Source organism: Geotrypetes seraphini, chromosome 9, assembly GCF_902459505.1.
Source record: "Geotrypetes seraphini chromosome 9, aGeoSer1.1, whole genome shotgun sequence".
Taxonomy (NCBI): Eukaryota; Metazoa; Chordata; class Amphibia; order Gymnophiona; family Dermophiidae; genus Geotrypetes; species Geotrypetes seraphini.
Window position 1 is genome coordinate 28780315 of NC_047092.1, and position 17309 is coordinate 28797623.

The 17309-nt window shown below is 45.1% G+C and overlaps 1 protein-coding gene across 5 annotated transcripts in view; it reads right to left on the reverse strand.

Moving 5' to 3' along the window:
- The window catches only part of LOC117366969 (hyaluronidase-like), a 42860-nt gene that overhangs the window by 4969 nt on the left and 20582 nt on the right, over nucleotides 1–17309 (reverse strand). For 4 of the 5 annotated variants that reach the window (XM_033959082.1, XM_033959081.1, XM_033959083.1 and 1 more), the window contains 2 exons: nucleotides 8358–9325; nucleotides 2460–2549 (listed from right to left, as the gene is read on the reverse strand). In XM_033959082.1, coding sequence (XP_033814973.1) covers nucleotides 2460–2549; nucleotides 8358–9290 — 1023 coding nt within the window. In that variant the 5' untranslated portion in view covers nucleotides 9291–9325. The remainder of the gene's footprint in view (nucleotides 1–2459; nucleotides 2550–8357; nucleotides 9326–17309) is intronic. The other variant, XM_033959085.1, reaches the window with a different exon arrangement.

Sequence of the window (17309 nt, forward strand, 5' to 3'; positions counted from 1 at the left end):
TAGGAGCACGATAGGGACCGGGCCAGCTGTGCACCCCCCCCTAAGGCGGCACCCGGGATGGACCTCCCCCTCGCCCCCCTTGGTACGCTACTGCCCTGGGGAAACAGCCTGCAACAAGATCGCGCGATGCCAGAGATCTTTGCCTGCTTCGGCTGTTTCCTCCGCCGCGGTCCCGCCCCTCCTCTGACATCAGAGGAGGGGCAGGACCGTGACGGAGGAAACAGTCGAAGCAGGCAAAGATATCTGGCATCGCGATCTTGCTGCAGGCTGTTTCCAGACGCGACACCCGGCGCAGGGGGGGTAACTGGACCGGACCGGGAGCACCCCCTCAGGGCTTGGTACCCGGGGCGGACCGCCCCCCCCGCCCCCCCCTTGGTACGCCACTGTGCCTATCTCAACCTCAGTCCTTCTACACCAGCATTCTTCAATGTAAGGCTTGAGGGTCAGTGGCCGAGCCCATTCATACTCTGATTCTTATGTGAGCCAAGTATAGGATAATGAAGCCATTGTGACATCTCTGATGAGGTTGGCTCATTGGCATTGGTGGAATGAGGCATTATGACATCATAATCTCAGTTCTGGAATGTTGCTACTATTTGGGCTTCTGCCAGATACTTGGGACCTGGGTTGGCCTTTGTTGGAAACATGATACTGGGCTTGACTGGATTTTCAGTCTGTCCCAGGACGGCAATGCTTATGGTCTTATGTTCTAACCATCCTGTGTCATTCTTTAGTGTCTATCTCAACCTCAGTCCTTCTACAACAGCATTCTTCAATGCAAGGCTTGAGGGTCAATGGCTGAGCGCATTCATACTCTGATTCTTCCCTCTCTCCTTAAAGAATGACATGGAGATGGTTTCCTGTGGTTATTCAGGGGGGGGGGGGACAGGAACGGTGATTAATTTTGTCACTGTGTCATTCTCTAATTCAGAACACTCCAGTGTAACCAGACTTTTACGATCTGTGCTTTCCCATCTAGGGCATCTCTGAAGAAGAAAAATGCACTGTACCTGTGCTTGGGGAGGGGGGGGGGGCAGTTTCAGCAAAGTTCAACTGTTTATGTAATTGAAGATACTGGAATTAGTGCAGCTCTTTACCCTGGAAAAGCGGAGACTGAGAGGAGACATGATACAGACGTATAAAATCATGAAAGGCATAGAGAAGGTGGAGAGGGACAGATTCTTAAGACTAGCGGGGACAACAAAAACAAGAGGTCATTCAGAAAAACTGAGAGGGGACAGATTCAAAACGAATGCAAGGAAGTTTTTCTTCACTCAGAGGGTGGTGAACACTTGGAACACGCTTCCAAATGAGGTAATAGGACAAAGTACAATACTGGGTTTCAAAATGGGGCTGGATGACTTCCTGGAAGCGAAGGAGATTACAGGGTATAGATAGAAGGTTACTCTACAGGTCATAAGCGAAAAGCGTATGACAGTTTTAAGGTATAGAAACATAGAAACATAAAAATTGACGGCAGAAAAGGGCCATAGCCCATCGAGTCTGCCCATACCAATGACCCACTCCCTGATTCTTACTCTCCTAGAGATCCCACATGAATATCCCATTTTCTCTTGAAATCTAACACGCTGCTGGCCTCAATCACCCGCTGAGGCAGCTCGTTCCAATGATCTACCACCCTTTCAGTGAAGAAGTACTTCCTAGCATCACCCTGAAATTTCCCTCCCCTGATTTTCAGCGAGTGTCCTCTGGTTACCGAGGGCCCTGTAAGACTGAAGATATCATCTTTCACCTCTATACGCCCAGTAATATACTTAAAGGTCTCAATCATGTCCCCTCTCTCTCTTCGCTCCTCCAGTGAGTACATCCGCAGTTTCCTCAACCTTTCTTCATACGTGAGTTCCCCGAGCCCCAAAACCATCCTGGTAGCCATTCGCTGAACCGACTCAATTCTCAACACATCTTTTCGGTAGTGTGGTCTCCAGAATTGAACACAATACTCGAGATGAGGTCTCACCATGGATCTGTACAGTGGCATTATGACTTCAGGCTTTCTGCTGACAAAACCCCTACGAATACATCCCATCATTTGTCTTGCCTTGGATGAAGCCTTCTCTACTTGATTGGCAGCCTTCATATCGTCGCTAATGATCACTCCTAAATCACGTTCCACTGTGGTCATGGACAAGGTTTCACCATTTAGTGTGTAAGTTATGTGTGGATTTTTTTTGCCTAGGTGCATTACTTTACATTTTTTAGCATTGAAGCCCAGCTGCCAAGTTGATGACCACTGTTCAAGCTGTCTTAGGTCTGAGCACTATCAGGTCCTGGACCTGAGGAGCCGACGCGTGAGCGGACTGCCGGGCACGATGGACCTCCGGTCTGACCCGACAGGGGCATTTCTTATGTTCTTATGTTCTCCCTTAATATAGATAAGGGGGGGGGGGAAAGTAAAATAATTGATCTTCAGTTTTCTCTTTCAGGACTTTATTTCCTACCTGTGAGCTGGCATACTGGTTGTTTCCCCAGAGAACAATCCCTGCTAAGCCCATGGCAGCACTCTCACCAATTGTGTTGACCAGATCAGCCTAGAGAGCAAGCATTGAAAAAAGTGTTAGATGGAAACCTGCTGAAGAAATAGAAAGCATGTGCACAGCACGTATTAAAAGTAGCACAATACCTCATTTATTTCAATCTGCTAAACCTGCAAATCTGAGCACAGACCATAGTGGTTTACATTTGATATATTGCTTGAACACAAGTATTAAGCGGTTTACAATACTAATATAATAGTTTCAAGTTTCAAGTTTAATTTTATTTGATGTATCGCTTATTACAAACTAAGCGATTAACAAAGTATAACAATCATCGTTAAATTATATAATATTGAACACTAAAGGGGTAAAATGACAGTATTATAATATTTCTTTAACTAAAGGTAATTTGACACACAAAACAATATTGACAGACTATGACACATATGGAATGAACATAAGGATTTAAAGTTACAAAAATATTTTCCCTAAAAAGGGAGAAAGAGAGGTCTGAAATGGGAGGGAAAAAACAATGGGGAGGGATTGAAAGTTCTCTGATAGAAATTGGCAATGAAGGGAGTTTAGAGATCAAAAGAAATTTTAAAAAGAAATGTTTTTAAATTAGTTTTGAATTGGTTTAAATTCTTATTTTTCCTGATATATAAAGGAAGAGAATTCCAAGTAAGAGGAGCCACTACAGAGAAAATATCGTGGCGTTTTGTCCCTACTATTTTTAGAGAGGGAACCATTAATAATTCTTGGGATTCGGAACGTAAAGAGCGATTTGAAGAATGGGGTATTAATAAACGATCTATGAATTGTGGTTCATTAGTATTTAGTGTTTTGAAAATCAGTAGAGCTATTTTATAAGTTATTCGGTTATTTATGGGCAGCCAATGTGATTTGATTAGCAGAGGTGTTACGTGGTCATATTTTTTACCATTGTGAATTATTTTGATTGCTATGTTCTGTATGATTTGTAAACTTTTTTTTTCTTTTTGAGTAATATTTTGTAGCAGAGAGTTGCAGTAATCTAGTTTTGTTATAACAAGAGAGTGCATTAAAATATTTAAGGATTGTGGTTCTAAATATTTAGTCATTGAACGGATTAAACGAAGACGATAAAAACAGCATTTAACGATGTTGTTGACGTGTTCTTGATAAGTAAACTTGTCATCTATGATTACACCTAAAATTTTGAGTGAAGTGACTGTTTCAATTATTAAATCATCTATCATGAAAGGAGAAGATAATTGTATTCCCTGTTTTGAAGGAAAAAGGAGGACCTTTGTTTTTGGTATGTTAAGCGCGAGTTTGTTGTGGGTGAGCCATTCTTTAATTTTGACTAATTTTTGGTTGACTTGAGCTATTTCAATAGGGTTTTCTAAGTTGCATGGATGTAATAATTGTATGTCGTCCATGGGATCCATTACAGACTAAAAGAATACCCTCTCTGTCCCAGCGGGATCAATCTAAATTATATTAAATATAGAAGAAGTATTAATTATATAATGAATGGATTAGAAATTTTATTTGATTGTAAACTGCTCTGAAAGGTTACTCAATGAATGTGAGAACATAAACCATACTGGGTCAGCCCAATCTAGCTCCATATCCTGTTTCCAACAGTGGCCAAGATAAGTCACAAGTACGTGACAGAAACCCAAACAGTAGCAACATCCATGAATTCCAAAGAGTAGCAACATTCCATGATCCCAGGGCTTCCCCCATGGCTGTCTCAACAGCAGACTATGGACTTTTCCTCAAGGAATTTGTCCAAACCTTTCAGCCCAGCTACACTAACTGCTGTTACCATTTCCTCTGGCAATGAGGTCCAGAGTTTCACTATTCAAGTGAAAAAAATATTTCCTCCTATTGGGAGATATAGCAAAGAACCAATAATCTTGAAGTCCAAAATCTAACTCCAATTCATAGGTATCCAAATGGGGGAAGCCATAGGTGCCATGCCCCCCTCCCCAATTTTTTCTTTCCCTCTACTCTCAAGTGTTTAGCTTTTTCTTACCTCACTTCCCCAGGGAAGTGTCACTAAAATCAGAATTACAGAAGAGTCATTATAGCTGGCCAGTAAATGCACTGAAGTTCATAGGATCTGAATGGGCTTTGGTGCATTTAGTGTGTCAAAATTGCTACTGTGGCCTTGAAGGGTCCCTTAGTTTAGATTTCTTTAGTGTCCATAGAGCACAATATTGGAGAGAAAAAAATAGTGATTGTGTGATAGCCGAGGACATAGAAGATCTTGGGCTTCATGAGCAAATTACGGTAAGTTCCAATATTGGGAAGGTAAAGTAGCATCCAAGTCCTTTTCCCATCCCTTTTTGAGTACCTAAACAAAATGCTAATATTTCATCTTTGGATTTCTAGTAAAGGTTTTAATGGTTCATCTTACCACAAGGTGGCATGCCTGAATCACAAATCACAATGATGTCAGCATCACGAAATGTTCAGCTAAAATAATCCACAACAATTTAACTGCAGGTTTCATCTGGGATAACTTCTCTTGGTCTCAGTCAAAGCAACTGTTCTGTGGCTATGGGGGAGCACTTCATACCCTGGCTCAAGATCAGGCAAAATCCTTTTTACCCTTACAGGTAAGCATACTGTATGCAGACTTTTAGGCCAGAATGAAACTCTAGTGTCCAGCTGGGGGTTCTGTTTCAAAGAAAGGCTATGAAAGTCTCAGTCAATGGCTGAGAATGGGCAGAATGATAAGGCCTCGTCTTGTCCTTCATTGTAAATTATATGAGACAACATTAAGGCAAAGTAGAGGATAAAGCAGCACTCTGGAGCAGATGGCTAGTTTTCCTGACAGAATCTTGGATGATATTACGAGAAACCAGCTCAGATTTTGCATTTCATGTACCTCTGATTTGATATGTCCTGAATTCCCTAGTTTTGCTCCAGTGCCGACGTACACGTGTGTGTGTCTGTGTCTCTTTTTTTTTTCTTATTTTAAACCCACCCCCCTTTTTTTTTACAAAACTGTAGCATGGTTTATAGTGACAGCAGCAACAGTATTAGCTCAGACCCTCATAGAATGCCTACGAGGGTCAGGGCTGTTACCAAAGCGGCCAGTGCTAAAAACCACACTAGAGTTTTGTAAAAGGGAGGGGTGGGGGGTTAAATTGTAACCACTCTGGCCTTTATAATCAGATAAAGCAAAACACTAACCAAGTGGAGGGCCAAAATCAAAAACTATGTCCAAGTCTGAATTGGTCATATGGTGCTAGTCGTCCAAAGCTGGCAGGGCACAAATGTCCATTCTCAAAAAAATACATCTAAAGTATTATTTTTTTCAAAAATCGTCCATCATCCAGACCGCCAGTACGTCTACCTTTATACCGCATTCTCGTTCAAATAGTCGTCCAAGTCTCAAACACCCAAAACAAGACCTTTTGGACGTGGAAGGGGCCAGCAATGTGATGGACTAGCCACCCAGACATGGCAACAGAGCAGTGGGACACATTATAGGGCACTGCTGTGAACTTCACAAAAAGGGTGACAGATAAAACATCTCACCTGAACTCGCTTATAGGTTATGATGAGCCCCCCAAACCCCACTATACCCACCTGCCTACAATCCTAATAGCCCTTATGGCTGCAGGTGGCACTTATATGGAAGTACAGTAGGGTTTGGAGGGTGCACATGTTTCACCATGAATGCAGAGGTTAGAGTGGCTTATGGCCTCTCTATGATTCACTAACCCACCCCCCAGACTACTTAAGCCATCTCTGTGCAGCTCTACTAGGCTTTCCTATGCCAGGTGCTGATGTTCTGGAGGCAGGTATGTACGTTTTTATTCCAATTTTTATGGCAGTATGAGGGGGTCAGTGATCACTGGAGGAGTGTATGGGGGTCTGTACTTTGTGTCTGCAGTGGTTTTCTGGTCACTTTGGATTCCTTATGGGCACTTAGACCTATTTAGATCGATCGCCTAAGTCATAATGTATAAGTTCCATCTAGTGCAAATGAGAACCTTACTCCAAATAAGAGGGGTCAAAATAATGTGAAACTACGAAATGAGACCTGCTCTATGTTCTCCAGATACTTGTAGGGAATGGGGCTGACTAAACCATTTAAACAAGTATTTCAAAAGTATTAAATACAGAGTGTTACATCAGTAAGTGGAAACTCGTGTGAAAGATTTTATACGAGTTCACCAGGGTTCGATACCACCAAAAAGCACTGGCGTGCCTAGCAGACATCACCCACTCACATCATTTTAAAACACTCTGTAAGCTAATCTAAAAATCTATCATTCATAAATTATTTTTAAACTATTTTTATTCTATTCTTTTTGAACTATATTTAATTGCAAATGCTGTCAGTCTCAAACTTGCTGCCCTGGGGCCACATGCGGCCTGACAGGTACTATTTTGAGGCCCTCGGTATGTTTAAAACTTAGCCAAAAGGAAAGATTTATAGACTACTAGTGTTTAAGCCAGTTACATTAACGGGTGCTAGAATATATGCCTATCCGTCTTTCTTTATTTATGTCTCTCTCCCTGCTCCTGTCTCTTTCTTCCTTTCTTTCTGTCTCTCCCTCCTGCTATTTTTTTCTCTCTCTCCCTGGCACCCTTTGTCTGTCTGTCTTTTTTTCTGTCTGTCTCTCTCCATGGCCTCCTTTGTCTGTATTTCTTTCTGTCTCTTCCCCCCCCCCCTTTCCTTTGCAGAAGCAGCAGTGATATTTCCCTTCCCCTCCAGGTCCTGTGAAGTAGTAGCAGCATTTTCCCCACCCCCCATTCCCTTCTCTTACCTGAGCTGTCCTGCTCCGTTTGGCCCCTCCCCCTTCCCTTCCCGTGGGTTGGCCTGCTGCGGCTGAAGGTTTTTGTTTTAAGCTTTAAAAGTGCCGGCGGCGGCTCCTCTCACACTGCTGATCCTCCTGTAAAGAGCAGCCTGCGATGGTGGCCGGCTTTAGCGAACCTCGCAGGCCGCTCTCCAGCCTCGGTAGCACGTTCCCTCTGATGCACGGGATCGCGTCAGAGGGAACGTGCTACCGAGTTGGAGAGTGGCCTGCGAGGTTCGCTAAAGCCGGCCACCATCGCAGGCTGCTCTTTACAGGAGGATCAGCAGCAGCAGCGGCGGCGGCGAGTGAGGGCCGAGTTGTGTTCCCTGCCGAGGACGCGGGCAGGGAGAGAGCTTGCCTGGCTTCCAGGGTGAGTGAGGGCGGGAGGAGGGGAGTGGCCAGAATGTTCCCCGACGCCAGATTGGCTGCCACGGATCAGAAATCACGGCGGCAGATATCACGAAATTTCAAGAGCGCATGAGCGCTCTAGGGTTTTATTATATAGGATAAAGTTTTACCTCATGCAAAATTGTCATTTCTTTAATAAGACATTAACTATTTTTTCTGAGGCCCTCCAAGTACCTACAAATCCAAAATGTGGCCCTGCAAAGGGTTTGAGTTTGAGACCACTGGTCTAGGCAGTCTCATCAAACTTTCGATTATCCCTGCAATACGACTAAGTCCAGGTCAGCCCACATCCCATCCAAATCCCACCCTCGCCACTCCTCCAAAACCACTCCTTTCAGCTCTAGGTGCACAGCGGCATTCAGAGGCCTAAAATGTCCCTGGATACGTCTAAAAAGCTGTTTCAATTATTGACACTTGGATGACGTGTCTTTTAGGTCGTCCAAGTGCTGACTTGGGTGGGTTTTTAGACGCATTTCCATTTTGATTATACTATTTAATATCAAAATCTCAACATTTTCCCATGCTCCATTTTTGTAACAAAAAGCAACACATTTTTCTGTTTGAAATAATTACAGAAATAAATTGAGGACATTTGCCAAATGTATACATGATGAACTTGTAGCATATTAAACTGCAAGAGTTTACTTACCTCGGTCAAGCCTTGAAGTGTATGTATATAAAATGGCATTGCATAAGCAAATATCGGTAAAACAGAGTCATTCCTAGCCATCAAGGCAACTCGGATCGCTTCTTTAATCCGATGGTGAACAAATTTCAGTGCGTTTGGGCTGGATTTAAGGCTGGAATCTAGGTAAATGGAAGGGAACAGGGCAGAGCTTTCTTTCCACAACCAGAGCAGCTTATCATTGCGTGAAGTTTCAAGGTTTGGGCACATCCCTGTGTACGTCTGTGGTTGCTCCTTATAATCATAGTTGTAACAGTCAGGGTACAAATAATACCCCCAGAAACCATCTGGCCTCAGTTGTTTAACCAGAAGTAAAGTGCTGCTCATAAAATTTTTGCCAGCGTTTTCAAATTCTTCCTTGGCCGCTTTCAGAGTTTCGTTATTTGACCATTGTGGATATCGTGTCTTGACAAGTTCGACTGACTTGTTTCGATAAATGGTTTTATTGCCCCAGTTCCGATCCCACTGAGGTCTCCATTCTTCCCAGTCAATAACACCCAGACCTTGAAAATTTTTGAGCGGTATAAAATGATTTAGATCGGACTTCGCTTTATCCAGGTGCTTTGAGAGGCTTTGGTTTTGTGGAATTCCTCCATTGACGGGAGCCCCATCATCTGCAAAATAGGGGTAATACCCCAGTTGTGTATGATAAAATATTGTAACCTTAGAACCACTAAGAGTTTCATTGGTGTTAGCTACAATGTCAAACACATTGAGATCTAGATCCACATTGTAGTGGAACTTGCATTGTTCGGTAGGTGCATTCCAGACAATGATGAAAGGTTTATTATGTAGCAGAGGGGTCTTTGCCTGTCTGATTTCTTTACAAGGGACTCTGTTGAACAGCATCATTATTGCTAGCCATTTTAAGCAGAATTTCTTGCAAGTCTCCCACATGATTTATAGTTTTTCCAATTGATTCCGGTAGCCTTCTAAAGAATGAACATAGGCAAGAAGCTATATTAAAACAGAGCAGATAAAACATTTAAAAATAATTGTTAAAAGACATTTGAAAATATTTGATCTAAAGTGCTAGAGTGAGCTGAGGTTTGGGCTTTATAAAATGTGAAATGAAGGTATTTAAAAAAAGGTGTGCTGTGATGTTTTATTTTAAATATTTTTGATTAGGCTGTGAAAACTGTAAGGCTTGTTTATAGCTACCGTATTTTCGCGGATATAACGCGCGCGTTATACGTGATTTTACGTACCGCGCATACCCCTCGCGCGTTATATGCCTGAGCGCGGTATAGAAAAGTTTTTAAACATAGTTCCCACCCCGCCCGACGCCCGATTCACCCCCCCAGCAGGACCGCTCGCACCCCCACCCCGAACGACCGCTCGCACGCGCTCCCACCCGCACCCGCATCCACGATCGGAGCAAGAGGGAGCCCAAGCCCTCTTGCCCGGCCGACTCCCCGACGTCCGATACATCCCCCCCCCCCGGCAGGACCACTCGCACCCCCACCCCGAAGGACCGCCGACTTCCCGACAATATCGGGCCAGGAGGGAGCCCAAACCCTCCTGGCCACGGCGACCCCCTACCCCCACCCCGCACTACATTACGGGCAGGAGGGATCCCAGGCCCTCCTGCCCTCGACGCAAACCCCCTCCCCCCAACGACCGCCCCCCCCCAAGAACCTCCGCCCGTCCCCCAGCCGACCCGCGACCCCCCTGGCCGACCCCCACGACACCCCCACCCGCCTTCCCCGTACCTTTGTGTAGTTGGGCCAGAAGGGAGCCCAAACCCTCCTGGCCACGACGACCCCCTAACCCCACCCCGCACTACATTACGGGCAGGAGGGATCCCAGGCCCTCCTGCCCTCGACGCAAACCCCCCTCCCTCCAACGACCGCCCGCCCCCAAGAACCTCCGACCGCCCCCCCAGCCGACCCGCGACCCCCACGACCCCCCCACCCCCCTTCCCCGTACCTTTGGAAGTTGGCCGGACAGACGGGAGCCAAACCCGCCTGTCCGGCAGGCAGCCAACGAAGAAATGAGGCCGGATTGGCCCATCCGTCCTAAAGCTCCGCCTACTGGTGGGGCCTAAGGCGCGTGGGCCAATCAGAATAGGCCCTGGAGCCTTAGGTCCCACCTGGGGGCGTGGCCTGAGATACATGGTCGGGTTTGGCCCATGTGCCTCAGGCCGCGCCCCCAGGTGGGACCTAAGGCTCCAGGGCCTATTCTGATTGGCCCACGCGCCTTAGGCCCCACCAGTAGGCGGAGCTTTAGGACGGATGGGCCAATCCGGCCTCATTTCTTCGTTGGCTGCCTGCCGGACAGGCGGGTTTGGCTCCCGTCTGTCCGGCCAACTTCCAAAGGTACGGGGAAGGGGGGTGGGGGGGGTCGTGGGGGTCGGCCAGGGGGGTCGCGGGTCGGCTGGGGGACGGGCGGAGGTTCTTGGGGGGGGGCGGTCGTTGGGGGGAGGGGGTTTGCGTCGAGGGCAGGAGGGCCTGGGATCCCTCCTGCCCGTAATGTAGTGCGGGGTGGGGTTAGGGGGTCGCCGTGGCCAGGAGGGTTTGGGCTCCCTCCTGGCCCGATATTGTTGGGGAGTCGGCGGTCCTTCGGGGTGAGGGTGCGAGTGGTCCTGCCGGGGGGGGGATGTATCGGACGTCGGGGGGGGGGGCATCAGGCTTTCAGAATGGGGACAGACCTTCAAGGGGGACAGGACTTCAAGGGGGGACAGTGCACGGAAAGTCAGGGGGGGTGAACGGAGAGTCGGGACAGCGCACGGAAAGTCAGGGCAGTGCACGGAAGTCAGGGGGGTGAACGGAGAGTCGGGACAGCGCACGGAAAGTCAGGGCGGGCGAAAGGAGCGTCGGGCATCATGCGCGTTATATGCCTGAGCGCGGTATAGAAAAGTTTTGGTACATATCATCGTGATTTCTGCGCGCTATACCCCTGTGCGCGTTTTACACAGGTGCGCGTTATATCCGCGAAAATACGGTAGTCTGCACTCTGGTTTTAGATTCTTTAATTTGTAATTTTTTTTAATTTGTATTGTGCATTTCTTATATTTTTCATTTTTTAAAAATTTCTTTCATTTTTTTTAGGGCTGCATTTTGATTAAAATTTGAAATCATGATTTAAAAAAGTATGTTTATTCCCCCCCCCACTACACTACTTGTGACTCGGCAGTGCAAGGTTAAGTGACTTGCCCAGAGGGTGGGTGGAGGGGGGAGGAGACATAAATTTCAATTGCATGATTAAAGGTAATTGAAATGCAGCCCTGAGGTGAGGAGTGGCCTAGTGTTAGAGATGCTGCCTTAGCACCCTAAAGTTGGTCAATCAACCCTGGGCAAAACCGCACAAGAGGTTTTTAGCACTGGCTGGCGCCAAGGATGCTCTGCGCTGCTCCAACGTTCATAGGAACTCTATCACTGTCAGAGCAGCACAGGGCATTCAGCGCATTGGCTCTTATGCGGTTTTGTAAAAGGAGGGGGGAGGGGAGTTAATTCTCTATTGCCCTAGGTACAAAGTAAGTAGCTATATATACACTGTATGTAAACCACTTTGAATGTGTAACCATAAAAAGGTGGTATAGAAGTCCCATCCCCTTAGTTTTGATGCTGTTATGTGATCCGGTCCAGGTTATAAGTACTTGGCAAGATCCCCAAAAAGAGTAAAAACAGATTTTATGCTGCTTATCCCAGGAAAAAAACAGTGGATTTCCTAAGACCATCTTAATAATTGCTTATGGACTTTGTCAACCCTTTTTTTTTTTTTTTAACCCTGCTAAACTGCTTGCTTATACCACATTTTCTGGCTCTCTGGTTGAGCCTAATATTGTTTCATGAAGATTATGTACTCTGTATTTTCTGGGGCTAATTTTATAAAGTCATTTTCACGTGCAGATGACCACACACACATGATCTGTCATAAAATTTCAACTGGTGTAAAAGCACTGTGTTGATGTGATGGTACATATTTTGGCAGAGTTTTCAAGTATGTGCACAGATTATAATATATCATAAATTTATGTGTATTAATCTAGGCACAGACATTTGCACCTGCAAAATACACTAGGTATGATTTTTGATGCTTACATGAATATTTTAAATGGTAATAGTGTGGTTGTCACTTAAGTTAATAAATCAAAATAAAACAAAAACAAATAAAACAAAAACAAATAAAACAAAAACAAAAACAAGTAAAAAGATTATACCTTTATATTGGATTAATTTAATACATTTTTTGATTAAACTTTTTGAAGGCAATATCTTCTTATCAGCTCAGAAATAAGCAAATCGACAAATATCAGAATATATAAAAGTGAAACATAAAAGCATTCCAGTGACATTTTCCCAGGGAAAAAGTATGGGTGATCAGCAGGATGACATAGCAGTATAATTTTATGGTCTTTCATGCGATAGAAAACTCATCTTGAAGTTCTGGTTGATGGGTGTCAAAATTTCACTATACCATTATATAGGGTTGGGCTCCCTCCTGCCCGATTGTGTAGGGGGTTGGAGGGGGCGAGAGGTCAGGAGGGCTTGGGCTCCCTCCTGGCCTGATCATCATCGGGGGGGCCCGCGGGGCAGGAGGACTCCCTCCTTTCCCAAACGTAATCGGCAGGGAAGGGGTGTCGCGGATCGCTGGGGCCAGGAGGGTTTGGGCTCCCTCTTGCCCCGATATTGTCGGAGGGGGGGTGATGTATCCCGGCAGGAGAGATTGGCCATCTCCCCTGCCGCAATGCGATCACTCCTCTACCCGAACTGCCACAACCTCGGCAGGAGAGATTGGGCATCTCTCCTGCCACGAGGCACGGCAGTTCAGGTAGAGGGGTGATCGCATCGCACTAGGGGAGATGAGGCATCTCTCCTGCCGAGATGGTTGCGGTGGGTGGGTGGGTAGGTTGCCGGGCTGCTGAACTGATCGCCCCAGCGGCCATCAGCTCAGCGGCCCCTTTTTCGGCACTTAGACCTGTTTTGACTTCGTCTAAGTCAAAAAGGTATAAGTGCCGACTAGGCAACCTGCCTAAGGTTTTGGTTATACCTGCTGCACGCCTAGGTGTAGGTCGGCCCACCACCTGCCCTTTCCCCTCCTCTAAACATACCTCTTTTCTCTCTGTGCGTTTAGTGGCAGGGGAAAGGCCTAAGCTGGTTTTAGATACGTCTAAAACCAGCTTTGGTTAAGGGTACTTGGACGATCAGGCTTTTTGATCATCCAAGTAACCATTTAGGACACTTTTTAGACTTTTTTTTTTTTTTTTTTTATGAACCCCATAGCGTTTTTTTATGTATAGATAGATAGATAGCATTCTTACCATAAAGTCACCACAAACACTTGCATCTAGGCATGTGTCTGGTTTGCTTCTACCGTAATTCTTGCCCTGTTCCAGCAGGGGCAGCGAGGAGCTGGCCTCTTTTCATGGCCGGTTAGGCCTTGTGCATAGAGAGGCGTTTCCTAAGCTGGCTTGGCTTAACCAGTAGGGAGGAGGACTGGAGATGTGAACAGCAAAGAAAGCAACAGAGATCTGAAGAGCCTCAACCAGAGGCTCCAAAACTATTCAAGCTGCAAGTGCTGGAGTTTGTTTGCCTATCTAAAAAGGTGAATCCCATTTAATATCTTGAGAAGCCCAAACAGTGTTGTAGGGATATTCATTGCTAAATCCCTTGTACATAGTAAGGAGGAATTGGGAGTATTTTTTTTAAAAAAAGCTTTATTTCTTCAATTGTTTTTAATTATGTACAGCAACTTGTTTATTATATTCCAACAAGGCACTGGAGTAATATACAAACAAACACTCCCAGATTCGATATAATCCACCTAGGCATGCTGATGAAGATGCCTAACTTAATTGTTTAATAGACTTAATTGACACCAGTTAGCACCTTCTAATTGACGTAAGCTGCACTTAATTAGATTTTAGACGCCTATCAGAAAGTGGGCATGTGTGATGGGGTATATGTCCCATCACGAGGGCAAGAAGAGCTCTGGGTTCCCCCAACAGGAAGAGGGTAGCTTAGTTTTGCCCAACTCGTGCTATAGGGTGGTAATAGTCCTGACAGAAGACTAGATGGATGAAGGAATATTTGCCCCAAAGTCTTTCTTCGAGAATGGGAAATACTGGATGAGAATTTGTAATAGACTTAACTGATCTGGATATTTATTTGCTTATGAGTGAGACTAGAGAAAAAGGAATGTTTTGGAAATGGAGATGAAACTCTTAATGAATTGTCTTGAGCCTAACGGCTAAGGGAGATTTTCTACCCCAATCTTTGTTGTCCAAGGAATGTTTGGACAGAATGAGAGTGGTCTCACCCTAAGAATACGAGGGGGGCTATTTATATGACTCTCAGGGAATGAGGACAGAGACTCGGAGTTCTTGGCAACAATAACTCCTTGGGTAACTCTAGAGGAGATGAATTCTGGCCTTTGGCCTAATTAATCCAGGGTGTGGCAAGGGGAAACATATCTGTTGTGGCCAAAGCAATCCATGATTATGAGAGAGTCCAGTAGGATCAGGGGGCCACAGAGACCAGAGTGACTACAATGTGTTTGGCATGTAGGTGCCTAACTTAGGAACACACATTTGGGCCAAAAAATCCAGGGCAAAATAGGATGCACCTAAGGTTAGGATACCTAAGCCTGCTTTTGCGGTGCTAAGTGGGATTCTAGAAAGTGCACTTAACTTTATAGAATCACTAGCTGATGCCCCGGCGTTGCACGGGTATTTAATTATAGCAATAACACTGTAAATGGATTCAAATAAAGATACTTTATAGTGGTGAATGAAATTATTTTTTTACAGCTTTATAAAAAGTACAATATTCAAATTATAATGTGAAATATTTGACAAAATGAATACAATACAACTAACACAAAACTTGATTATAAACAACATTTTTAGTTTCACCTCCAGGAGCAAGAACATATAAATTCTTGGGTGAAGAGACCCCCAGAACATATCACCCCAGTTAGTGAGGGATCTGCATACCAAGTTTCGTTCAAATCGGTCAAGCCGTTTTAGATTTACTGTGAGAATGGCAGCTGTTTACACTTTTTCCATTGACATGAATGGGTGAAATCTGATGTTCTGTTTGTAGCTCCGCCCACGTGTGCAGGTGGGCCGCGAGACCCCCAGGACATATCACCCCAGGTAGTTGGAATTACTGTGAGAATGGCAGCTTTTTACATTTTTTCCATTGACATGAATGGGTGAAATCTGATTTTCTGTTTATAGCTCCGCCCACGTGTGCAGGTGGGCCGCGAAACCCCCAGAACATATCACACCAGGTAGTGAGGGATCTGCATACCAAGCTTCGGTCAAATCGGTCAAGCCGTTTTTGAATTACTGTGAGAATGGCAGCTCTTTACATTTTTTCCATTGACATGAATGGGTGAAATATGATTTTCTGTTTGTAGCTCCGCCCATGTGTGCAGGTGGGCCGCGAGACCCCCAGAACATATCACCCCAGGTAGTGAGGGATCTGCATACCAATTTGCGTTCAAATCGGTGCCACAGCTTTTTACATTTTTTCCATTGACTTGAATGGGTGAAATCAGATTTTCTGTTTGTAGCTCCGCCCACATGTGCAGGTGGGCCGCGAGACCCACAGAACATATCACCCCAGGTAGTGAGGGATCAGCATAGCAAGTTTCGTTCAAATCGGGCAAGCTGTTTTTGCGTTGGCAGCTTTTTACATTTTTTCCATTGACATGAATGGGTGAAATCTGATTTTCTGTTTGTAGCTCCGCCCACGTGTGCAGGTGGGCCACGAGACCCCCAGAACATATCATCCCAGGTAGTGAGGGATCTGCATACCAAGTTTCGTTCAAATCGGTCAAGCCGTTTTTGCGTGATCGCGGCACATACACACATACACACACACATACATACCTCCGATTTTATATATAAAGATAATTAGCACCACACTAGTTGGGGCCTAATTTTTAAAAAGGTACCATATATAGAATCAGGCCCACATTGCGCGAGATTTGAAAAGAGAGTATACTGTGTTAACATAAAGGCTTATGTTTTATATGTTTTTTATCTTTAGAGATGGGAAATAGTTTCCCTAGTCACCTAGTGCATCTAATTCTGGTGCACGAGTTTTGGTAGTTTTTCTTGTAGAAGGACCATGGAATAGACACAGTTGTTTAAACTTGATACTAGAGAAACTCTGTTCTGTGAAACTGTATTTTGTAAGTCTCCAAGAAAGATGAAGTGGCAGGAAGCTAACCCACCAGGATACAGGAGGTGGTCTATCGGGAAGGGGTAAAACGCGGACCTGATGGACCTCGCGGATCTAAACCTGCACGTCCTTAAAAATCTGAGGTCCGTGCCGTTTGTAGTTAGTTTCTGACTCTGACAGACCTCGGTGACAATTTAGTGCTGACGGATCCGTCTCAGCATAGGGAGGGAAAAGTATTAGGATTCGTCAGCGCTAAAATGTCACCGAGGTCTGTCAGAGTCAGAAACTAACTACAAACGGCACGGACCTCAGATTTTTAAGGACGTGCGGGTTTAGATCTGTGAGGTCCGCCAGGTCCGTGTTTTACCCCTTCCCTGGTCTATCCGACTACAGAACTTTATTGAGAAATGCTTTTTGATATTTGAAAAGGAGAAAAGCGTTAAAGATAGGACTTTCTTTTCCTGTGTGCACTTTCAAATGAGGGTCAACTAAAAGTTGAACTTTCACTGTATAGGACACTGATGAGTTAACATTTCTTTGTGAATGGAGTGTTTATAAATGGTGAAAGCCTGGAGCAATTTGCCTCTCCTGCTGACTAGAACCCACTGAGTTCTACCAATTCTTTTGTGTACCTATCAAAAATCACAAAGACTAGAGGACGCTCAATGAAGTTACAGGGAAATACAAAACCAAGAGGAGGAAATACTTTTTCACTCAGAGATTAGTTAAGCTCTGGAATGCGTTGCTAGAGGTTGTGGTAAGAGCAGATAGCGTAGCTGGT